The 24,454-nt window shown below is 39.6% G+C and overlaps 2 protein-coding genes and 1 pseudogene across 3 annotated transcripts; 1 reads left to right on the top strand and 2 right to left on the bottom strand.

Annotated features, from left to right (window-relative positions):
- The first annotated feature begins 2,060 nt into the window (after positions 1 to 2,060).
- On the top strand, positions 2,061 to 6,474 carry LOC113062681 (proteoglycan 4-like). Its single transcript, XM_026232661.1, has 7 exons — positions 2,061 to 4,449; positions 4,639 to 4,722; positions 4,910 to 5,046; positions 5,176 to 5,329; positions 5,434 to 5,535; positions 5,856 to 5,981; positions 6,356 to 6,474. The coding sequence occupies exons 1-7, from the start codon at positions 2,061 to 2,063 to the stop codon at positions 6,472 to 6,474; spliced, it is 3,111 nt and encodes a 1,036-aa protein (XP_026088446.1).
- A 359-nt stretch (positions 6,475 to 6,833) lies between these two features.
- Positions 6,834 to 8,572, bottom strand: LOC113062680 (nucleoprotein TPR-like; annotated as a pseudogene).
- Positions 8,499 to 24,454, bottom strand: LOC113062966 (nucleoprotein TPR-like). Of its 2 annotated transcripts, XM_026233074.1 has the most exons (43): positions 24,301 to 24,454; positions 23,938 to 24,042; positions 23,775 to 23,848; positions 23,573 to 23,669; positions 23,000 to 23,103; positions 22,714 to 22,878; positions 22,499 to 22,591; positions 22,346 to 22,426; positions 22,129 to 22,216; positions 21,876 to 22,016; positions 21,685 to 21,761; positions 21,391 to 21,588; positions 21,179 to 21,286; positions 20,848 to 21,077; positions 20,592 to 20,752; positions 20,337 to 20,479; positions 19,889 to 20,037; positions 19,638 to 19,800; positions 19,415 to 19,549; positions 19,188 to 19,328; positions 18,935 to 19,091; positions 18,498 to 18,664; positions 18,200 to 18,352; positions 18,078 to 18,104; positions 17,275 to 17,595; positions 17,020 to 17,207; positions 16,701 to 16,848; positions 16,447 to 16,584; positions 16,026 to 16,157; positions 15,800 to 15,930; positions 15,427 to 15,637; positions 15,191 to 15,337; positions 14,668 to 14,866; positions 14,357 to 14,553; positions 14,163 to 14,236; positions 13,861 to 14,057; positions 12,942 to 13,244; positions 12,714 to 12,850; positions 12,518 to 12,598; positions 12,213 to 12,386; positions 11,996 to 12,136; positions 8,753 to 8,829; positions 8,499 to 8,586 (listed from the first exon to the last, which is right to left on the bottom strand). In XM_026233074.1, the coding sequence occupies exons 1-43, from the start codon at positions 24,452 to 24,454 to the stop codon at positions 8,583 to 8,585; spliced, it is 6,111 nt and encodes a 2,036-aa protein (XP_026088859.1). In that variant the 3' UTR covers positions 8,499 to 8,582. The 2 variants fall into 2 exon arrangements, with proteins under 2 accessions (XP_026088859.1, XP_026088860.1); XM_026233075.1 differs by lacking the exons at positions 8,499 to 8,586; positions 8,753 to 8,829 and having other exon boundaries at positions 11,755 to 12,136.

Raw genomic sequence — 24,454 nt, 5'->3', positions numbered from 1 at the left:
GTCTGTGATGTCACCCAGCGAACTTTGTAAAAGTCTGTTTGTCCATGTGGATCACCGCACCCTTGAAAAATGAGACGATTAATAATTCATCACTGACTGTACAATTGGACAGACAGGGGAAAACCAACGCACCCTGTCTCTATATAAACGTGAAGATCAATGCATGTGAAGAAACAGGCTCTCTTAGGTGATTCCAACATTGAGCAGCCGAGATGGCTACATATTTGTCCTTAGTGCTGCTATTTGCATATGCCTCCACAAGCTCTTCAGATCAAAGTAAGTCAGGGTATCTATCAACTCTGCCAGTCAAATGTTTGGAATAAAGTTTATTTTGTTTTTGTATTGTATAACATCATTACAAAAAAATCTATCTATCTATCTATCTATCTATCTATCTATCTATATGATGTGGGGAGCCTTTTCGTAGAGGCAATCTTTGTCATTGCGATAGTGATAGTGCTGCACTGATTATGAGAGCATGTGCTTGACTGTAAACTATAAGGAGTACGTGTGTGTAGAAGCTAATAGAAGCTACGTGTGTTAATTGTCACTAAAAGTCACTAATGCTCACCATGGCTGCATTTATTTGCATGTATTTGATGTATCTGATCAAAAATACAGTAAATGCTTTAACATTATGAAATACTATTCTAATTTAAAATCGCTGTTTTCTTTTTTAATAAATGTAACATTTTAAAAATTGTATTTATTTCTGTGATGGCAAAGCTGAATTTTCAACAGCCATTACTTTAGTCTTCAGTGTTGATTTGTTGATTCAACCCTGAATCAACATACAGAACTAACAAATATTGCTACAAGTGTGATTGCATCATATAATAATTGCTGTTTATAATATTCATCATCTGGTTGACTATGTCTTGTATAATTTTTTCTGAAAAATCCTGTCATATGCACACAAACTGACAGTCATCACTTATAAACTACAACTAAATATTGTAGAAACGTAATTTTCTGTAAAGTTGCTTTGTAATGATTTGTATCGTAAAAAGCGCTATACAAATAAACTTGAATTGAAACTTGAATTGAATTCAGTGTGACATTATGCTTCAGAAATCATTCTAATATGCTAATATTTATTGTATATATATATATATCATAATATTTCATGCTCAAGAAACATTTCTTACTATTATTATGTTTTTGCTGCTTAGTTGTCCTTTTTTTCTTTCTTTTTTTTTTTCAAAAATTTCCAATGACTAAAGTTCAAAAGAACGGTGTTTATAATTGTAATCTCTTAAATCTTTACTCTCACTTTTAATCAATTTAATTAATCTTTGGAGAATAAAAGTATTAGTTTCTTTAAAAAATGTATCTTACTGACCCCATACATTTCAATGGTAATATATATTTATTAATTCAAATAATTAACAACAGAAATTTGGAATTACATATGCATCCATCCATTTGTTTAACACTGTAAAGCTGTGCTATATAAATAAAGGTGACTTGACTTGCATGCTTCTAATTTTTCCCTGATTTTACTCTTATATCTCTGTGATTGTCACAGATACTACCTTAAAACCAAGAAACACTGCCACCACAGCTCAAAGGACCGATAACTTATGCCTAAACATAAAGAATAAAAAGTCTACAGGTATAAGTACTGTAGCTTTGTCACAAATAATTAACTAATACAAGTGTATTGATCTTTTGCTTCATGCAACTGTTGATTTTGTAACAGTATTCTTAAAGTTTAGTTGTGAGGTCTTTTTTTGGTAGAAAACTCCAATGAGGAGATGAACAATGATGAAGGGATTGGAGATAAGTGTTTCTCTTTGTCACTAATAAAATAGTTTACATTGACATTTGGTTATGACAATTGAAAAAGCAGATGACTATACAGCAGACACATTTTTTTATACTGTTTATACTCAAAATTCCACAAAAAGCAACATTTGTTCACAAAAAAATATATTGCTGATTGCAAAATTAAACATTTAACTTGTATTTGATCAAAGTGATGTCCCAGCAAATACTGTTTTTTAATGTGCATGTCGACCATAATTGTAATAGTTTTGTCCTCTCCAGATGCAAGCACCATGCTCCCTGCTGATGAGAATCCAAAAGAAGGTCCATCAAGCGTAGCACCAACAGAAGGTCTGACTAGCACAGCACTAGAAGAAGGTCCTGCAAGCACAGTGGCAAAAGAAGGTCCTACTACCACAGCACCAACAGAAGGTCCTGCAAGTACAGTGCCAACACAAGGTCCTTCAGGGATAGTGTCAACAGAAGTTCGTACTAGCACAGCAACAACAGAAGTTCCTGCAAGCACAGCACCAACAGAAGGTCCTGCAAGCACAAAAGGGCCTGCAAGCACAGTGCCAACAGAAGGTCCTACTAGCAAAGGGCCAACCAAAGGTACTTCAGAGACAATGCCAACAGAAGGTCCTACTAGCATAGCACCAACAGAAGGTCTTGCAAGCACAGCGTTAACAGGAGGTCCTACTAGCACAGTGCCAACAGAAGGTCCTACTAGCACAGCACCAACAGAAGGTCTTTCAGGGAAAGTGCCAACAGAAGGTCATACTAGCACAGCATCAACAGAAGGTCCTGCAAGCACAGCGCCAACAGAAGATCCTGCAAGCACAGAAGGTCCTACAAGCACAGTGCCAACAGAAGGTTCTACTAGCATAGCACCAACAGAAGGTCCTGTAAGCACAGTGCTAACAGAAGGTCCTGCAAGCACATTGCCAACAGAAGATCCTGCAAGCACAGAACCAACGGAAGGTCCTGCAAGCACAGTGCTAACAGGAGGTCCTACTAGCACAGCACCAACAGAAGTTCATGCAAGCATAGTGCTAACAGAAGGTCCTTCTAGCATAGCACCAACAGAAGGTCCTGCAAGCACAGTGCTAACAGAAGGTCCTACTAGCACAGAAGGTCCTACTAGCATAGCACCAACAGAAGATCCTGCAAGCACAGTGCCAACAGAAGGTCTTTCTATCATAGCACCAACAGAAGGTCCTGCAAGCACAGTGCTAACAGAAGGTCCTACTAGCACAGAAGGTCCTACTAGCATAGCACCAACAGAAGGTCCTGCGAGCACAGTGCCAACAGAAGGTCCTACTAGCACAGCACCAACAGAAGGTCCTGAAAGCACAGTGCCAACAGAAGGTCCTACTAGCACAGGGCCAACCAAAGGTCCTTCAGAGACAGTGCCAAATGAAGGTCCTACTAGGACAGCACCAACAGAAGATCCTGCAAGCACAGTGCCAACAGAAGGTCCTTCAAGCACAATGCCAACAGAAGGTCCTACTAGCACAGCACTAACAGAAGGTCCTACTAGCACAGTACCAACAGAAGGTTCTGCAAGCACAGCGCCAACCGAAGGAACTTCAGGGACAGTGCCAACAGAAGGTCCTACTAGCACAGCACCAACAGAAGGTCCTGCAAGCACATTGCTAAGAGAAGGTCATACTAGCACAGCACCAACAGAAGGTCCTGAAAGCACAGTGCCAACAGAAGGTCCTACTAGCACAGGGACAACCAAAGGTCCTTCAGAGACAGTGCCAAATGAAGGTCCTACTAGCACAGCACCAACAGAAGATCCTGCAAGCACAGTGCCAACAGAAGGTCCTGCAAGCACAGTGCCGACAGAAGGTCCTACTAGCACAGCACCAACAGAAGGTCCTACTAGCTCAGTACCAACAAAAGGTTCTGCAAGCACAGTGCTGACAGAAGGTCTTACTAACACAGCACCAACAGAAGGTCCTGCAAGCACAGTGCCAACAGAAGGCCCTACTAGCACAGCGCCAACCGAAGGAACTTCAGGGACAGTGCCAACAGAAGGTCTGACTAGCACAGCACCAACAGAAGGTCCTGCAAGCACAGTGCCGACAGAAGGTCCTACTAGCACAGCACCAACAGAAGGTCCTACTAGCTCAGTACCAACAAAAGGTCCTGCAAGCACATTGGTAAGAGAAGGTCATACTAGCACAACACCAAAAGAAGGTCCTCGAAGCACAGTGCCAACCGAAGGTCCTACTAGCACAGCGCCAACCGAATGTCCTTCAGTGACAGTACAAAATGAAGGTCCTAGCACAGCATCAAAAGAAGATCCTACTAGCACAGTGCCAACGGAAGGCCCTACAAGCACAGCACCAACCGAAGGTCCTACTAGCACAGTACCAGCAGAATATTCTGTCACTGAAACGACTACCAAGGCACAGAATGAAAACCCAAAGGAACTCTCATCTGTCAAGGTCCTTAGATCTACCCCTGCTCCAAATAAGACACCATCCTCTCCTGTTCCAGTGAAACCAACAAAAAATCCTACTCGACCTAGTATGGAGAAGAATGACAAATCTGAACAAAAGGACACTCACAATGATCCTAGTGGCATTGCTACAATCAGACCAGCAGAAAAACCTCTTAATGCTACCTCAGACAAGAATGGCAAAACAGATAGTATTAAAGATTATCAAGCTGGTAAGATTTTTCATGTTTGATATTCATTGTGGCAAATTTGTTTGCACCAAGAGCCTTCTAGCTTCCCATTTGAAAACTGTGTTGACACATTCATGCTAGAATGAATATTTCAATTATGATTTTTTTTAAAAGAAAGTTTTGGATAACTGTATTACTTTGTTTCTTAATTTTTTTAATTTCCTTTTACAGATGATTATGACACTAACCTCTGCAGTGGTCGTCCAATCAGTGGTTTGACAACTCTCAGAAATGGTACCATTGTGGTGTTCAGAGGTCAGGACCAGGTGGTACAACATACTCGCTTTATAGTTAAACTATTTGTTTTTGGTTCAAAAAGCATTTATCTTTTCCATTTTACAAAGATTACAATTTTGAAGAAAAAAAAGTTCCAAAGTGTAGGGAACTGTGAAAGCAAATGTTAAGTGTGAAAGAAATGCCACTTTTGGTTTCTTCTCTATAGGACATTATTTTTGGACACTGGACAAACATAGAAATCCTGATCCACCTCAGTTAATTACAAGTGTGTGGGGAATTCCATCTCCCATCGACACGGTTTACACCAGCTGCAACTGCCAGGGCAAAACCTACTTCTTCAAGGTTGATAATCATTAGGATAAAACACTTAAATTCACTACAGGCTGAGAATCACAGAAAATTAGAACAGAAGTGGTGTCAAATTAAATGCTCAGTGACAGCTGAGATGTTCTGTTTGCACCTATTTCATAGGGAAAGAACCACTGGAGGTTTGAGAATGCTGTGATGGATTCTGGCTTTCCCAAACCCATCAGCACAGACTTTGGACAGATTGGTCATATCACAGCTGCTTTACCTATACCTAAGTACAGAAGCAGAAAAGAGTCTGTAATCTTCTTCAAAAGAGGTAAGAATCAAAAGAAAAAGGTACATGTACATTCTGTAAGCACACTTTGGTTTCTTGTTTTTATTAGGTGTGTCAAGTGTTGATTTTCTAATTGATTTCTGCAGGTGGGATGGCGCAAAAGTACACATATCAGATTACTCCAAATTGTGGGACAAAGACAAGAATTCCTATGCTGACAGTGAGGACGAGAGCCAGACGACAAGCTGGTAAAGAATTACAAATTTGATTAGAAATTAATACCATTTCAAACAACACAGAATTTAATTTTTATCATGTTTAAATGACAAAATTATAAAAATTAGATGTGAAGGGAGAAGGGAAAGTTGTGTGTAGACAAGTATATGTGCAAACGTGTAAAAGTGAAAATACCATGTAAAGTACTTCCTGGATCAGATGTTTCACCAAGACTTCAAACAGGAAATTTTGTTCCATGTGAGGCCTAACAGACCAGATAAATGACCTTAACTTTTAACTGAAACACAGCTCTGAGCATTTTGATTCATTTTAGGATATTTTCTTTTCCCAGCTGCAGCTCTGGGTCAAGTGATCAATATCTCAAAGACCTGGAGGGGATTTCCGACCATGGTGACCTCAGCCGTGTCTGTACCCTCAAGGGTGAAAGAGGGATACAAGTATTATGTATTCACTCAAAGTGAGTGTTATGTCATTCATTAAAGCTGGTACTGGATTCTGTCCCAGCACTGAACTTCTCAACCAGGGTGGAGATTTATGTCAGAACGCAGCTTAATTTGTCATGAAGGACAACTGAAAGCCTGACCAATACATCTCTCAGCCAGTATTTTAGTATTACTTATATACTTTTATAGTACTACTGATTAATATTTTTATTAGCTTTTATCTTATATATATATTGTGTGTGTGTGTGTGGGGGGGGGGTTAAGTTGCCAAGGCAATTTTTCTAATTTAAGTTTTTCATCTAATATTTATATTTACTACAATTTTTTTTTTTTATAGTTTGTTTTAATCAACTAAAACGCTCTCAATTTCTGTTCCTGTCTTTCACAGACAATTATTACAGCATCAAAATGGAAGGAGAAAGACCAGTGATCCTCAAACCTGCTACAGGTCCAAAGGAAAACTCTGCAGCCAGCTTCTTTAAATGCCCAGAAACCCAGAAAAACTGAGTCCTTTGTCTCTTTCCCTCATACCATATGTGTTTATATTTATATTAAATTTATATTTCTAGTGATGCACTTGTCTTAGGTGCAGTGCAAAACAATCTTAGTAATGCTGCATCATTGGAGATGGAATTAGGGACAAACAAAGACTTCCTTTGAAACATTTTATTGTACAGATGTAAAATCATTAAAATATCATTGATGGATTGCTCAGAGCATTAATCGAACAAGCAAAAATTATAATACATTGACTGAAGTCTTAAAGTAGAACAAAGGTATGGCTGTGTTCTTCTGGAGCCATTCATTCAGAATGTGTTGCTTCAGAACTGCTTAACCTTGCAAAACTTCCCCTCACACACGTGATGTCACCTGTAGCAAGAAAGATGTCGAATCCATTTGATTATGTTAAATCTTACTGTGTTAATACAGGTGGGTTAAAAACTAAATGTCTGAAAAAAATATTTTTACCTCTCTTTACAAAGCCCCTTGAACCAAGACCACCAGTTCACTGTCTCCCAGATCCTGTTCGAGCTGCTTGTGTCTGAAAGAGATATAATGCAGAGTTTGTGAATCGATATGAGATATTGGAGGTGTGTGTCATTTTAATATGCGTGACTGTGTTTGAACCTGCAGAACTAGATGCAGGTTCCTGGCTTGTGGAGGGCAGACTGGCCTAAACCTGAAGGATTGGCTGGTTCCTCCACCTCAGTCTATGACACAGCCTCAAGTGAAGCCTCAGCACTGCAGAAATATTTATCAGACACAGTTATTTTAAGAAACACACATTATACACCTCCATTACGGAGTTTTACTTATGTCACAACAATGGAAGTAAATTGTGATGCCAGTGTCTCATGTGGGTAGATTTAAGGGCTCATGTTTACCTGTCTCCTGCATCCAGGAACATGTCGTGTCTATCCTCCACTCCACTAGGGCCTGCAGAAGCACTAAGGCCAGGTGTGGAGGTGCTCACCATGGGCACAGACTGAGAAGCAAGCTCAACTGCTTCAGTTGCCATAGTCTCTGATAAAACTGTCACTGAATGTATTAGGATAAAGATAATTTAACTGACTGGAAAATGGTAGAGTGAAAAGAATTAGGTATATAATGGGATACTAAAACTATTTCGATGTAGCTTGTCATCCCTCTGTGTTTGCCATTTTGAAGGAGCGACTGAATTCTCAGTAAATTAAAATGCACAAAAAGTGGCCACTGCATAATCCTGCACTTTTCCAAGATAATTTGAAAATTATTTTTACTATTAGGATGCATGGATTTGTACATACCAGGAGAGGCCATCTGTAGTGGGGTGGTGGGCACACTGCGTCCTCCTGATTCCTCCTCATGAGCTCCCAGGAAAACAGTACTCTCATACATGCCTAACACACAGAAGACAGCATTAAAAGAATAACCAACCAACATATAACAAAAAAAGAGCAGTTAAAGAACAGTCATTAGTCTGAAAGGATATAAAGTAATGTGTGCCTGCCACCTTGTGAGGACAGCTGGCCAAGGTCTGAATGAGAGGAGCTGGTCTGCCAGAGGTCTTCTAAAGGACTTCATACAACAGAAGAAATCAGTCATGTTGCTAAATAAAAAAATCTGAAAAAGGCAAAAATGCATACTCGATTGCTTCAGCAAATCCATCAGAGCGAGGAGGAAGAAGTGTAGGGATATTAGGAACCATCCTGTCATCATCCTCATAGAAATGCTGCTGTTGGAAAAATCAAGAAAAAAAGATAAATGACTGACAAACACGCTCAGATTCAAACACACCACACAACCAAACCAAGGAGCAACTCACTGTACTACTGGCCATTCCAGAAGTAAGCTAGAGGCCTCGTCCCATTGACGGCCATCGAACTGGGAGCCTCTGCAGACACAGGCAAGATATTTTTTTAAATGCACATTCTAAGCAACACCATCAACAGCAAACTAAGAAAAAGCTCCTCAAGCTATGCCACACAGTACACTGAGACATTTGCAAACACCTGGACTTGGAAGGGGTCCCAACTCTTGTTTAGATGAGATGAAAGAGGATGCTGAGATCTCCTGGGTGAGGTTGAGGGGCAGAGCTGGTGACACTTGCTTCAAAAGCATCCAATGTGCTAGTTTCAACTAAGCCACCACATACAGATGAAAGGAAAAGAGAAGGTGGTTTAAAACACCAACCAACACCAACTTCACGAAGCTTGAAAGATTTAACCCTATTCATTGTAAATACATGGAAAGATCGACATGATGGATGCTACCACATCTTTTTAGACAGGTCAGGCTGACTTACAGCTCCATGGATTGGGTGGAGTCTGTAACTCCAAGACTTTTTTCTGTCTCAGTGCCTGGATCTGTGGGATCGATGCCCTTGGAAAGGATGGTGTGAGAGAGGTAGAGCGGGGGAGGGCAAGAATTAGTGGAAAGAACATTTCTAGTTAATTTCCTGGGTATTACTTTTTGACTTTTACATACACAGAGTACTTTGTCCTAAGCTCTTTGGAGCAGAATGGGTTTTAATGACTTTATTATCATTAAAGATGTGTAAAGGGATAAGAAATGTTTGAGCACCAAATCAGCATATGAGAATGATTTCTGAAGAATCATGTAACACTGCAGACTGGAGGAACCACTGCAAAAAAATTGGAGTAACCACAACTTTGGTATCACAGAAATTAGTTACATATATTAAAATCTAAAACATTTTAAGTTGTAATATATCACAATATTCCCATCTCCTGCAGTGGTTAAAACAACTCTGTATTTATTCGATACACATGCGTACCAAACCAAACATTTTCGATAAGAATACATGAACTGTTACACCCCTAGTCGAAACTGATAATTATCACTATAAATTTCAAACCTTTATTTAAAGTTTAAAGGCAGATTTTAGTAGTGAAAGTTGTAGAAATGAGACCATTAATTGTAGTTTTAAACTAAATGTTTAAACTAATCTTTATAGTCAGAACATGACAAAAACTCCAAGTTTAAAAGAAATATCTTAATAGAAAAATGTATTTCTTAGTTTTCTGCCAATTCTAATGGGTGATGTTTCAAATCATGAAACAGGTTTGTGTTGCTTGACATTGATGAGGTGTATCGTCAGCAAAGTTTGCAGTGCAGGCTGCAATATTAATATTAAAAAATAAATAATGTTAATGTTAAAAGTAATTATTCTGAGTTTTTTTTGACTATTGGTCTTCCATAGTACCATAGGCCTACATTTAGATCATTTAAACCGAAGTTAAAACCACACATAGAGCATGGTATGAATGTATAAAGTTCAAGTTCAAGTCTGCTTTATTGTCAGTTTCCACATGTACAGTACATACATACAGAGAATCGAAATTACGTTAATGAGACCCACCACAGTCGTGTCATCCTTAAATGGCCTAGCCCCAACCTACCTTTCTGATCTCATACAACTGCACGTTCCCATCCAGGTCCTTGTGCTGCTGGCCATCCCCAGAATAGGACCGAAGCACAGGGGAGATAAACTCTAGAATTTATTACCATTGTCTGTGAAGATGGCCCCAACATTGTCTGCTTTTAACACATTTTTATCCTTTGGAATTTAATTCATTTTAAGAGCAGTTTTATTTCCCTTCTAGTCATTGCGGTTTCACTTTTTACTTTACATTTATGTAATATACTATGTACAGTTTTATTGTTTAATGACCCATATGTACAATACTTTGATCAACTACTGTTGCATTTGAATTTGCATTAGAAATAAATTCAGTTTGAAACTTGACAACACACCCTTCACTGGAGTGTTCATTTTTCTCCACACACAATTCTAAAGCCTCCACCATGAAGATTTCGGTGTTACACAAAGATTCATTTGAAAAAGAGTTGTTACATTCTTCAACGTCATTTTTAGTCCTTCATGTTTTGTCAGTCTTACATGTTCCTTTTTGTTTGGACAGTCCTTTGGCAAATTACACATTTCGTTCTTCAGCCATATTTATCATGGGGGTTTGCGCCTAGAGCCAATTTTTCTTTTTTTTATGGGTTGTTGTGTGGCGTTTGACTCTAGTTCTTCTAGGGATGGGTGGATTGATCCTCAAGTATCCTCACTTAAAAATATTAAGTGCATTTAACAATTCACTTTTAATTACTTATCAAGAAATCTGGTGCATAAAATATGCTTTTAAGTGGAAAAAAACTATACAAGCAAATAATTGTGTTGGATAGAATCATTTAGAAACCATTGCCACATTATTACATTAGCCTACATAACATTGTTACTATACTTAAAATTCTGAAAAAATGCATCACTGTTTCCAAACAAATATGAAGCAGCAATAATAATAATAATAATAATAATAATTTCTTGAGCTGCAAATTATACTGCAATAATTTCTGAAGGATCATGTGACACTGAAGACTGGAGTATTGATGATGAAAATTCAGCTTTGATCATGCATTTTAAAGTTAAATTTTTTAAATATTAAATAGAAAAGTTATTTTAATTGTTATTTTTCACAAAATTGACCCCCCCCTCCCCCCTTTTTTTTTAAATAAATCCAGCCCTGGTGAGCATGTGTACATGTAATATTTATTTTAAATTGGCTAGTTTGTGCAAGTAAATTAAAAATGGTTGTTAAATGTTCAAACGGATTGGGTTATTTTCTGTAATTGCGGATAATAAATCTGTCAAAAAAAAAAAAAAATGCTAAAGTTTCACCTTTAGGGCTAAAACAGCCTGGCAACCTTTTACAAAAATTAACCATGGTTTTAATACAGTAACCAGTTAACCACAGTATGTGCAGTAAAACTGCAGGAACCAATTTTACCATGATGATGATGATGATGATGATGATGATGGTGATCATAAAATACATTTTAGTGGTTCTGTAACACAATGTTTATTTTTCATGACACACCCTCAAATGGTGCAAGTGCTAACTGTTTATCTTTAACAATAAGGCCGGCAGTATAGAGTAAAGCTAGTATGGCATCTGGGAGCTCCACTTTGAACTTTTACGTAGCCTGTTATAATTGACATTCAAACTCGATGTATTCCACTATAGAAACACCGCTGTCTTAAATGATCCGGTCAAACTCCGTGTACACCTTATACGGTCAATCTTTTTCTTATTTAACGGTCCAATTTTGCTGAGTGTTTGCAATTCCAACGACAGCATTCAAATCCTCAGCGGTAATTTCCAGTGCACTGTCCCTTGCTCTATCTGTTAGTGACAAGGTAACCTCAGGTGGGGGATTTTTGTAATTACCAGCAGCAGCCATCCACTGCTACCAATGTTGACTCAATAACCACAACTGTTCTTAGAATTAACACTCTTTACTGCTTCATCACATTCAAGCACACCAGTTCAGTTTACATAGGACAAAAAAAAAAAAAAAAAAAAAAATCAATAAATAAACTCAGAAAACCTGCACAAACCCTGTGCAGACTGGTCTCTTCACACATGAGCAGTAGATAACACTGAACATGCACTACTCCATTTGAATTCAGGAATTGACATTCTCAACTGTATTCTGATTGGTGCTCATCTCTGGTGTGTACCTCTGTGTCGTCTCCCTCGTCGGCCTCATTGCCATCTCTGCTGCTGCTCACTTCATTGCTCTCTTCTTCTTCCCTAATAACACCATCCTCCTCCTCATTATCATCCTCATCATCATCATCTTCCTCCTCTTCCCCATAATCCTTAAGTGGTTAAAAAAAAAAGTTAATATAATCAAATTAAACATCCCTGAATGTCAGCTGCGGTGTGATTGCATACCTGCTCTTCTTCCTCCTCAGATTTCTCTTCGTGGCCTCCCTCACCATCGGTGTCACTAACAATGACTATGACATGATGATCAGGCTCCCCCAGGCTTCGATGGGTCTCAGAGGAAGGTGGAAGAAGTTGATCTCCAGGGACAGACTGAGACGGTCCAGGTTCCTCATCCATCTCCTACAAATTAGAGTCGCTCTCAAACTCCTTCACAAAGGCATGGATATAAAACCTTTCTATACGTTTCACACTTCTGCTGTCTGGATACAAACAGGATGTCTCTACACACATCATCTTGCCATGAGCATTACCGGTCGAGCATCAGGAGCCTCCTGGCTATCACCCAGTACAACACTCTCAGCCTCAGTGCTGTCTTCAGCCAACATCTCTTCCTGCAATGTATAATTTTGTTGTATTATGTTGCACACAGATATAATTATTCATTTAAAGCAAGAAAATAAAGTGATGCCAGCTTGACTTATAATATGCTTCAGTTATGAACCTTACCTCCAGACCTGCTCTATGAATGCGAACCCTCTTGCAAACGGGGGTGTCATTGGGCTCATACTGGGACTCAGCAAACATGCTCTCTTGTTCCCCTTCATGGGGGCGTTTGCTCAAGGCACTACTAGGAGACATGGACACTACAGGAGGACACAAAAAAGCTCATGTGTAGAGTGAGATGCTGTTACAAACCTGTTCAGCTAATCTAGTGGAGTTTACAATTGACTTTACCTGCACTGGCACTGCTTGTGCTAGCAGTGGCACTCCACATCCCTGTAGGTGTAGAAAGAGGCCTGTCTAGCTGTGGGTTTGGGAGCATTACAGCAGCGGGAGGTTCCTGGTTGGATGGTTCTGCAGGGGGTTGGGTTTGTTGCTGGGTGGGCTGTATGAACGCAGTGGCCTGGCTCTGCTGTTGAACATTCAGCGGAGGTTGAGCAAGGGTAGTCTGAACATTAGGGCTGGTGGACCGCACTGAACCGCTGGCACTGCCATACACAGTCACATGTTCAAGCGGGCCGTCGGAAGACTGCATGGCTGCAAGTCAAATGGAAAACAAATTTTTATTTTATCTCTTTCCCCGCTATTGACAGAATTATCCAGCTTTCCATGATTTCACTGGTGTATAGCAGGTGCTATTAATCATCTTCTGAAAGAGTATTGAACATCTGAATCAAAACACCACAAAGCAGCAGAAAAAAATTATTTAATGATCCTGGAAATTGTATAGGACCATACAACCTTTGGATGTATTGATGGAAGTGGGCTTGCCCACATTCAAGTGATAAAAAAAACAAACAAAAAAAAACCAAAACAAGTCAAGGCAGTCATCAAGTCAGACTAAAATGGGTTTCCTTTGTTTAAAAAGAGGCTTTGTTCTTTGTTTTGACACTTTGCATGCTCAGATATTCATACAAAATTAAAAATGCTGGCAGAGGCTGGCAACTTAAAATAAAAACATTGGCAAGGAAAGTGTTGATAGATACAAAATTTTGCATATATATTTTAGCATTTTTTTAATGTATTTTAGTATCATGTTGATATTGTAGTTAAGTTACATTTTCCAAAATATTTTCTTTCATTTAAAAAGGTTTATGGTTTCAGTATTAGTTATTGATAATAACCCAGACCAAAAGCATAGTCCAGCACTTACACTCTTGGCTCTCCACCTGTGTGGTGGGCATGACTGTTGCAGTGGGTGTAGGGGTGGGCACTGGGGCAGGAGTGATCATGGGTTTGATGCTGGCCCTTGGGGTGGATTTGTTTCCTGGAATGGCTGGAGGCTTGCTGGAGGTTGCTGCCATTGGTGTGGGCTTTATATTAGCAGTTGGAGGCTCTGAAGTGCTTGCACTATAAAAAGCAACAATGTAGAAAGGCTTGATTTATAGAGATGGTTGACTTTTTTTTATTTATTTGATGATTAATGTGTACCACCCCCTTAAAAATATACTGTACCTTCCTCTTTCTGCCACTGGGGTGGACTTCAGAGAGATCGGTTGCTGTTCTATTGTCCTTTGCGGTTCCTGGATCTGAAGACAAAACAAAAGAAAGAGACCGAGAAAAAAAAAAAAAAAAAAAAGAGATAGAACCTTAAACATTTAAATTTGTTCAGTTACAGGTTTGCAATTGCACAGCTATGGTGGTGTTACTTTGCTGGAGCCCTGTTCTGGAGGTTCATCTCTCTGTTCTCCAGGTCTCTCTTGCTGCTCACGGAGTTCTCGCAGCTCCCTTTCCTGTCTGCTCAGACGCCCCTCATACTGTGACTTTAGTGCACTCAATCGCACTTCCATTTCCTCTTGTTGTTGCTTCAGCTCCTCATTTTCTTTCTGGAGCTGACCTTTTACACCTGGAGATGAAAGTGTCAAACATCAAAAGGAAAGATCTGACATGGACCAAATCTCAAGGTCCAACTAACTAGAAGAGAAAGAATATTAATTTAGAAAACGGGGTCAATTCTTACCAGTAAGCTGGCTGATCTTCTGCTTGGCCATTACTATAGCCTTCTTGGTCCTCTCCTCCTTTTCAGTCAGCTGCTGTTTGAGTCGCTCCTCCTGAGAAGATTTCTCTTGAAGCTCTTGCCTGAGTCGTGTTAGCTCTGCCTGTAGATGAGAGGCCTGTTCCTGTGCACTGCATGCCTCTGCTTCCCGCTCACCTACAGTCTGCAAATGACAAAAGGAATCTCACACAATGAGTTTCAAAAAGGTACCCAATCATTTCAGTTTGATCTTAAAAGGTTGTGTAGCACATTTCAGTGCACACAGTTTTGTGACAGTGTAAGCCACTATGTAAGGCAGAATCTGCAAAGAGCCTGTTTTTAGACAGGAGAGCCACAGAGAAAAGATGGAAAATTGTAAATTCAAAGTAAATAAAATGAACTAAATCAATTCATACAGGTTTAATAAAATATGAAATGTTTTAAATCAATAAACGTGTAAAATGAAAAAAGGTTAACCACAAACCTTTAAATCAGACCGTGTACTTACTCTATTGAGATTCTCCAGATGGCTTTCCAGTTCTCTTGTCCTGTTCTCTGATTGGTTGAGGGACTCCTTGAGGGTCTGAAGTTCTTGAGCTGATGCCTGTTGGGACTCTTCATCCTGGACTGGTGCAGATGCCGCTGCAGCTACCAACTGCACAATAACCCAATTAAATCATACCTCCACCACAAACACACATTTGCGATTTTAAACCACTTTCTCAATCATAAGCCCTGACGCACCTTGTCATATTCAACCCTGAGTTCCTCGTATTGGGATTTGTAATGTCGACCAATCTTTTTAACTTGTGCGATGGTTTTCAGTTTCTCTTGGATGTCCAGATTTTTGGCCTCCTGGTCTTTCTTCAGGCTATCCCTCTCCACCATCACCTTCCCCAAGTTCTCCCTTAGGTTCTGCAACTGGGATTGCAGCATACTCAAACAGCCACTGCTCCTGAGCAAGCAAGCGCATATATATATACACACACACACACACACACACACACACACACACACACACACACATCACATTCATAAATTAGCCAAGAAAAGATAAAAAAATACTTTTTTAGCCAGAAAACTTAAGCATCCAATGAAAGTAGAATGTTTCTTTAACCTGGCAGCATCAGCTTTGAGTCGATTAGTCTCCTCGACAAGCTGCTGGATGCGTTTGAGGTGCGCTTCCCTCTCAGAGTGCAGCCGCTTGTACTCCTCAGGGTCAGTGTCTTTCTGCTGGTTCACCAGGTGCTGGACTCCGCAAGAAAATAGGAGGACCCAGTCATTTTCACCAAATGACAAATATAGTTTTTGAAGGTAACATCTCAAAATACACACAGTCTTACCTGAGTGCGAGCTTTCCAGCGTTTGATATCTTCTTCCAGAAGCTTTTTCTCTGCCTGTAGCATACCACTCTTCTCACTCAGCTCTGCATTGGACTCCTGCATGGGCAAGATGTTTGACTCCAGTTTATGCACCTGTGAAACAAAACAGTTCTGACATTATCATCATCATCCCGTTTAAGCAAATACATGTGACTTTTTATTCAATTTAAAGTATACATTTTTCATACAGTATGAAAAACATGCATAATTCTTCATATATAAAAAAAAATAACTTAAAGTCTTGGAGATCAATAAATAAAAAAAATGAATACATTGTTTTTATACTAATAAAAATCTCTCTTAATACAAAATCAGGTAAAGCAGTATTTCAACTAGCATATAAAATCGTTGACTTTTTTTTTTTTTAATAGGGATGGCTTGCCTTGGTTTGAGTATCCTGCAGCTCCTGTTCCAGTTTCTCTTTCTCCTCCCTCAGCATCTTATTGGTCTCCATTAGCACATTCATGGTCTCGGTCTTCTTCATCAGCTCATCATGCTGGGACAGAGTCTTTGCAGTCACCTTTAGTCAATAGTTAAACACAAGCAAAAGGAAAATACAGGGCTGGTAACCAAGGCAGTTAACTACTACAGTTGATCAGGAATCAAACTGTATACATATGGTTTCTCCAAATCAACCTGCATCCTCTCTCGCTCCGCATTCAGACTCTCTTGCACATCCTTCAGCTCTCTCTCCAGATGTTCCACTCTTAGCCTGTGCCTCAGACTCTCACTCCGGACCACCTCCAACCGAGACTCTGCAATCTCCTTCTCCCGTCGCACAAACCTGCAAACCACGTAGGAATGAGAGACTGCTGTGAATAAGGAAAAACTAGAGAATAATCTACATCTCTTTTAATTTCTCCTTTTCGCAATTTCTCCTTTCTCGGTTTATCACTTTCCACTCTGAAAAATTTGAATCACTGAAATTCATAACATATTGGAGAAAACAAAAGACCTTAGGATCTCCATGAGCTGCTCCGGAGACTTGTCCTCCTCTGTCAGAGAGATGTTGAGTGGACTCTCACTGGTGGCTCGCTGCAGCTGACTGGCCATTTGTCCACTCAGAATTTGTATCTGCTCGTGAAGGAGTGTGTTCTGCCTCTGCAGATCCTCACAGCGAGACTCCAACTTGGACTGCTCCTCCTGATGTGGAGAGAAACAAAATAACTATGAAAATGCCATTACTTCCATAAAGTTCCAAATTCTTTACCTTGATTATCTTCTCTTGCTCCTCCCAAGAGACACGAGCCTCTAGTAGCTGTGCACTGGTGCTCTGAACTTTCTCCTCCAGCTGCTGTCTGAGATGATCTGCCTGCATAGCCTGTGCTTTGGCAGCCTGCAGTGCTTCCACGTCGGCTGCATGCAGCAACATCTCCCTCTCATACTTATCCTGCGCCTCAGCTGTCATCTTAGCCTGCTCCTGACCGTCCAGGATGGACCGCTGCTCTTGTGCAGCAGCAAAAGAAGCTCTCTCCAGGGCATTCTGGTGATCCGCCTGCAGGCTGCTTAGAGATTTCCTCAGCTTGCTCAACTGAGATAAAGGATTAAAAAAATATATAAGTCAAATTCTGCTTCTAAAATCAATGCTGATCTCCAAGAATGTTTAAAGAGTGTATCACAGAAAATTAACAGTAAATCAATAAAAACACCCATTCATCAACTTGGCCCAACCTGGTAAACAGCACTGTGACCTACTGTGATGGATGGACTCTGTTTACACCAATTTATACTGAAAGTATATATCTTTTTTTTTCTACTCACTATAACACTTAACAATTTGATGCATTTACCATTTTCTATTTAAATCAAATTGATTTTGATAATAGTATTTTAGTCTAATCTTATTTGTAGTTATGTATTTTTTTTTTTTTTACATCCTTTTGGCTTAAGTTTTTCATGGACCCCCTAAAACTCCCTTGTGGCTCAACATTTTCCCATGGATCCCCCTAAACTCCCTTGTGGCCACCCCCAAGACCCCAGTTTGAAAACCCAAACTGTTTTAGTGCAAGATACCTTGAATAACATTTGTGGACTTTTTTCCTAAAGTAAAAGGAAAAAGTGTAGAATGTGCGCTTTAAATCAGAAAGGTCAAAAATCCATTAAACAAAGAGTGAGAAGAGGTGGGAATTAAATACCTCTTGCTCCACAGAAGCAACGGCTCTGCTTTTCTCTTCCAGCAAGCTCTGCTTCTCCTTGTTTGCTTCCAGAAGTTTCTGCTCCAGATGTTTACACCGCTCCTGAGCTGCCTCCACTTGGGTTTGCACAGATGTTCGCACATGCTCAGTTACCTAAAAGTGGAAGAGACAGGACTTTTTTTTTTTTTTTTACAACCTCATTAATTAAAAATGTCCATTATTCATGTTGTCTTAGTTTTTATGCAAGGTAAAGGGTGTTAGAGTGGAGCACAGTTTAATGACCTTTCATAACACCAACCTGTTTCTCTTTATTCAAGGACTCCTCTAAGTTAAGACTCATGGCCTTGTACTGCTCCATGCTGGCAGTAGTGATCTTCAATCGTTCGGCCAGCTCTTCTCCCTTGCTCTCAGCCTGCCTCAGCTGGGCACACAGAGCTTCCATGTCACTTTCACTGCTCTGCAGGCCTGGAGAGGAAAAACAGCAACAATGCTCTGTTCTAGTTTGGATGCTCAACCTCATTAGCTAAAGACTAGGGGTGCGATGATAAATTGATTCGTGGAACCATTCTGCGATTTTTAAAAAAAACATCAGGATTCTCTCTGAAATTGATTCTGAGCTTTGTTTTTAACAGCAGAATTGATCCACAAATTGATTTATCGTAATAAAAGACCAAATAACTTAAGTAAAAATAAAAATGTTACAATATGGGCTTAGTCAGGAGAACAGCTTCTCACCTGTATGTACCAAAGTGGACACCAGCCAGCTCTCCCTGCTACTCCTCTGCAGCTTTAGGTTGTTAAGCTCGATTTGGGCAGCACTAAGCTGTTCTCTTGTCCTGTGGTATTGTGAAGTCTGTGTTTCCAGCTTCTTCTTTACATCCATCAGCTGAATCTATGTTGCGAAGGATTGTCAAAGAGAAGCGAATGATCAACAGGTCCAAATGGTGGAAATTAGAGCGAGTGAGAGCAAAAGAGATGTGGCCCTGACGTTTTGATTGCGTGCCAGCAGGTGCTTCTGTTCCACCTCATTCTCAAGTCTCTTCAGGAGCTGAGTGATCTCTCGCTCCTGCTTCTCAATCTGAGAAGTCAGCCGCCGTCTGGTATCAGTCTCAGAGCGATCCAGGGTTGCCTGGACAATTCATTTACAGAAACATTACGTTTTCAAAATATCCTTTGTGAGGTTTAGATTGTTTATTTCGTAAAAACACTTGTTACCTGTATTGACTTGAGATTGGTCAGCAGCATGTTCTGGCCAAGCTGTTGGGCCTGGAAGGACTCCTTCTCTTGTGTCAGTCTGATCTCCACCATCTTTAACATGTCCCTCTCTTTACAAAGGTTCTCTGCTTCAGACTGAAAGAGAGAGAGGATTCATTTAATTTAGACTCAACTAACAGTGGTCAGAGACATCTGCACTTGTGTGAATGAACCAATAAGACACCTCAACTATTGAGAGTTTCTCAGCTGCTGCTCGCAGGTCCTGGGTGAGGCGGTGTATGGTCTGTTCACTCTGCTGGATTGTTGCAGCCTGTTTCTGAGTCTTCTCGTTCAGAGAGGCGATCTCCTTGCGGTATCCCTCCACATTGTCCTGGAGCATCTCAAACCTGACATGTACTCAAAATGTAAAAAAAAATTAAGGATTCTATATTTTAGAAAAACCACGAGAAACAAGGGAACCGCATGAATGGATACCGTTTGGTGGTGAACTCCAGCTGTGTGGAGATCTTGGTGTTTTCAGAGCGCAGTGCAGTCACTTGATCCTGCAGTTTTTCGCTTTGCTCAGTCCAGACTTTTTCAGACTCAGTTTTTTCCTTTTTATAGGCCACAAAGACTTCCTGAAGCTGATCAAACACAGAAATACTGTAACAAAAAATTACCATTTTAAAATATACATTCATATAGGCAACACTAATTTAAAAAAAATTGCATTAATGTTTCACAATATTGCTGTTTTTATAGCATTGAGCAGATGTATGCAGCCTTGGCAAAAAAAAAAAAAAAAAAAAATAAATAAATAAAAAATAAAAAAAACACTCCTAAACTTTTGAACAATAGTTTATGCTCAATGTTATGTTATTATTAATAGTCTTGATGGGGAAAAAAAATTCTATGGGTGGACAGCCTGCTCTGGACAGCCTACCTGCTTCAGAGCAGCCTTGACCTCTATGGACTCTGTTGACTCCATTGCCGTGGCAAACAGTCCTGCAGGGGTGCGTGCAGTGGGTGTGACGGATGGAGAACAGCTGGGGGTTGTGCTCAGCATAAGCTCCTCATTACCAGTACCTGTCACAGTAAAAGTTTATAAAACTTCAAACTCTTCGTCTCATACAGTCTTGAATAGTCACAATAATTGCACAGGGTAAACAAACTAGACTAACAGACTAATAAAAATTACCCTGTGAGAAGGTGACTCCAGTTGCCTGGGTCAGAAACATGCGGAACATATCCCTTTGTCGTGCCACAGCATCAACCTTCTGTAGATCCTGAGTTCTCTTTTCCTTCAGCTGCTCCAACTCACGCTGGAGCTCCTCAAGATATTTCTCCACCTCACTGCGTCTGAACACACAATGAGCATTATGCTTTCTAAATCGATACTTAATCTGATATCAGATCGATAGATCATCTTCAATCTCACACACAGACACACTTACTTCATGGTGTCGCCCTCCAACTCAACCTTTTCCTTTTCCTCACTGAGGTCTCGTAGTGCCACTAGGAGACGCTGGTTCTGCTGCTGCAGCTCTTCAACGCTGCGGAAGGTGACCAGGTGCTGAGAAATAACCTCTGAAGTGCTGCTCACATCCGCTGAACACACCTCATCCTCCTCACGCATCACATAGTTACCACGTGCTTCCTCCAGCTCAATGAGGAGGACCCGCACCTGATAGAGTCATGTTAAAACAACAAGATTTTAGATTAGAAAAAATAATAATCCTAATCTCTTTAAGAGATTAATGCCTGAGCTTCTCCATCAGGCCTCACCTGTTGAGCCATGTCACCCAGCTGCACCTCAAACCTCTGATTATCTCTCTCAAACACAGATGCACGTCTGTTGCCTTCATCTGCTTCTTTCTGCAAGCGGTGGATCTCCTGAAAGATCCAAGAATAATTGTTTTTATTTGTTTCATAAGCGGTCATTAGGCAGAATGCATTTGGCAGTGTAAAATTCAAGAGCTTCATTTCTACATTCTCACCGTCACGGCTTGCTCAAGTTGAGCAGAGAGACTGCAAACAGACTTTTGCATGCGCTCGTACTCTTCTCGCTGTCTCTTCAGGATGGGTGCCTTTGCTTCCATCTCCTGCACAATATCATCCAGGTACTTGTGTAGTCGTTTATTCTCTAGTTTCTCCCATTGTAGTTGTTCTTGAGTCTCAGTATAAGCTGTATATATCTATACAATATAGGAGAATGTATATTAAAACTGAAAAAAAAAGCTTCTGTGAAAATGAACGATGCACTTGCATCACAAAGCAAACAAGGTGAGTACCTCTGTAAGTTTCATGCCTGGTTTGATGATTTTCCCAACTGCAGATGCTGTGAAGGACACTGTGGTCACATGCTCTGCTGTAACAATTGAAGCGGTTCATGGAATGGCGACAAAAAAAAAAAAAAAAAAAAAAAAAAAATTACAAACACTACTAGTTAAGAAAGCTAAGAAAATACTGTGGTGATGTGAACCTCGGTGTTTGGTGACAGACAACAGCTCATTAGCATTGTCCAGCTCTTTCTCCTGGCTGCTTATTTTCTCTTTCAGTTCAGCAATTTCTTTGTCTTTACAACTCTCCAGCTCTGCAATCTTCACTTCCAGAGCTTTGTGCGCTATTCAGAGTAGAAGAGACATTGCCACAGACATGCAAATACACACAAATATCAGTTTTGGTTAATGGTCCTCATGGCTGTCAACATGTGTCTGACCGGTAAAGTCGCTTACCCTCTCCAGTCTCTTTGAGCAGCTTGTGAAGTTCATCAACAGCTCTGCTGAGCTCCTCACTCTTGGCCTCTGCATCAGCTGCAGCTCCCTTTGAATCAACAAAATTTGATCAACAGAAATTCTTAGAAATAACAAAAAATGTATACTTCATTTTTATAATATAGATTCATGAATTCCTTTAAACGCTTAAATAATTGAAGTATATGGTTAAACTTACCTTATACAAATTTAAGAGTTTGATGTTGGCATTGAGCTCATTCCTGAACATCTCCTCCAAATTGGCTTGCTGTTCCTTTGCCTAAAAGTGTGTCCAATAGATTATGAAAAATTCTGGAACAGATAACTTCAGCGATGAACGGCATTGTCTGACCTCTCTTATCTTGGTGATCATATCCTCAGCTTGCCTCTGAAGGTTCTCATTGGATGCCTTTAGACTGGTCGCCTGATCTTGGAGGCAGGCGATCTACACAGGTACACAGAGATTAGCACATGGACTAAGAGCTTAAATATCACATTTCAAAGTAGAACAATATTCATAACTTAAAATACAAATAATACATAAAATAGAAAAGGTTTGTGGAGTACTTCATCCTCCTTGTTATTAAGGTTGCATTGGAGCTCCAGGATCTCATTGCCTTTCTGCCGGGAAAGAGACAGCAGCTCTTCACTCTTGGCCTTAAGCTCAGTATTTAGCCAGGTCACCTGCCCCTGGAGTAGATCTTTCTCCTGCTCCATTCGTTTCTCTTTAAACTGGAAGATGAACATAGTGTCAGCATATCAAAAAATCACTTTTTAGGGGCCTGGGATAAAAATGCCAGTATGTTATAAACAAAGAAAATATGACAAATACATTGATTTAATTGAATTTTACCTTGATCGAGACCTCCATGGCTTCGGACTCATCCAGCTTGAGCTGAAATTGCATCTTTTCTGCATTGACTTCCACCAATCTATCATTAAGAGACTTCAGGTCCTCTATATTAAATAAATAAAAGAAAAAGGAAGAAAATAAGTATATTGCACACTACTGCGGGTTTAGTACTTTTTTTTTTTTTTTTTTTAAAGAAATATACTTCTATTCAGCAAAATACGTTGAAATTATTAAAAGCGACAGTAAATACAACATTACAAAATATTTACAATAATAAGAAGTTTTAACTTCATTTTCATCAGCAAACCCTCAAAAAAAAAAAAAAGTCTATAAAAATATTAAGGAGCTCAACTGTTTAAAACCTTGATAATAAAAAGAAAGTTTCCTTAGCACCAAATCAGAACATTAGAATGATTTCTGAAGGATCATGTGACACAGGGAAAAAAAGTTTTTCATTGATCATTAAAGAATGCTTATTACATCTATGCATTTAACAGACGCTTTTATCCAAAGAAAATTACAGTGCATTCAGGCTATAGATTATTTTTACCAGTATGTTAAATATATTAATACCGCTTTGTCGTTCCATCTCCTGGGACCTTCTTTCCAATGTACGTACAAGTTCTCGTTTTTCTGCCTCAAGTTCATCTTTGGCTTTTGAAAGTATCTTCTGCACAAAGGCGGCACAATTTCACCTCTTCAACATCACAAAATTCAAGACAAGACACATACGTTCTACTCTATCAAAGTGTTAGGCTATACGGTCTTTCATTACCTGTTGTGATTCTAGTTTGGTGTATGAAGACACTTGCTCCTTATTTTTCTCTCGTAAGCATTTCAGCTCATCCTCTGTAAACAAAGACAAGTACAAATACAACATCAAGCCTGTTATTTTATTTTTTTATCAAAAAAGAGGGGTTTGACTCTCACCTCCTTACCCAGTTTGTAGCACTCTTCTTTCAGTATCTGATGCTCTTGAGTCTGGGACACAAACTGAGCCTGACTCTCTTCAAACTTCTTTTCAATGTCAAAATACTGTTGTTCTACAGGAGAAGAAAAAAAAGAAGGAAAACCAAAACAAAATCAACATCCATACAAACAAGTCTATGGTAATACATGCAAAAAGAAAAAAAAAATCTTTCAAAAATATATTCAATAATTGCAACATATGCTCACGACATAGTTTGCAGAACAATATGTACAATGGAAAGAATTATGTTTAAAAACGATAATGAAAAACCCAGGCCTCATTAGAAAGTTTAACAGTTTACAGCATATTTATTAAAATAACATAACCTTACCATTATCCACACGAAATTGCTCCTGTTGTGCCTTCAAACAGTCAACTTCACATAGATGTTCAGAAATGTAGTTCTCTAACTTACTCAATACATTTTGGGGGAGTTTTGATATCTCCGACCGCTCCAATATTTGCTGCAAGATTGCAGCCGCCAT

This window comes from Carassius auratus, chromosome 45 (assembly GCF_003368295.1).
Source record: "Carassius auratus strain Wakin chromosome 45, ASM336829v1, whole genome shotgun sequence".
Lineage (NCBI taxonomy): Eukaryota > Metazoa > Chordata > Actinopteri > Cypriniformes > Cyprinidae > Carassius > Carassius auratus.
Note: the sequence above shows the minus strand (reverse complement) of the source record. Positions and strands in the feature narration are given on the sequence as shown.

Excerpts from the sequence above, each read along its gene's own strand:
- LOC113062681 (XM_026232661.1), top strand. The coding sequence starts at position 2,061 with ATGCTCCCTGCTGATGAGAATCCAAAAGAAGGTCCATCAAGCGTAGCA. Across the intron at positions 4,723-4,909 it reads TACCATTGTGGTGTTCAGAG|GACATTATTTTTGGACACTG; the intron begins GTCAGGACCAGG and ends TCTTCTCTATAG. Across the intron at positions 5,982-6,355 it reads GTATTATGTATTCACTCAAA|ACAATTATTACAGCATCAAA; the intron begins GTGAGTGTTATG and ends TGTCTTTCACAG.
- LOC113062966 (XM_026233074.1), bottom strand. The coding sequence starts at position 24,454 with ATGGCGGCTGCAATCTTGCAGCAAATATTGGAGCGGTCGGAGATATCA. Across the intron at positions 24,043-24,300 it reads GCAATTTCGTGTGGATAATG|AACAACAGTATTTTGACATT; the intron begins GTAAGGTTATGT and ends CTTCTCCTGTAG. Across the intron at positions 15,638-15,799 it reads CTCAAAGCTGATGCTGCCAG|GAGCAGTGGCTGTTTGAGTA; the intron begins GTTAAAGAAACA and ends TTGCTTGCTCAG.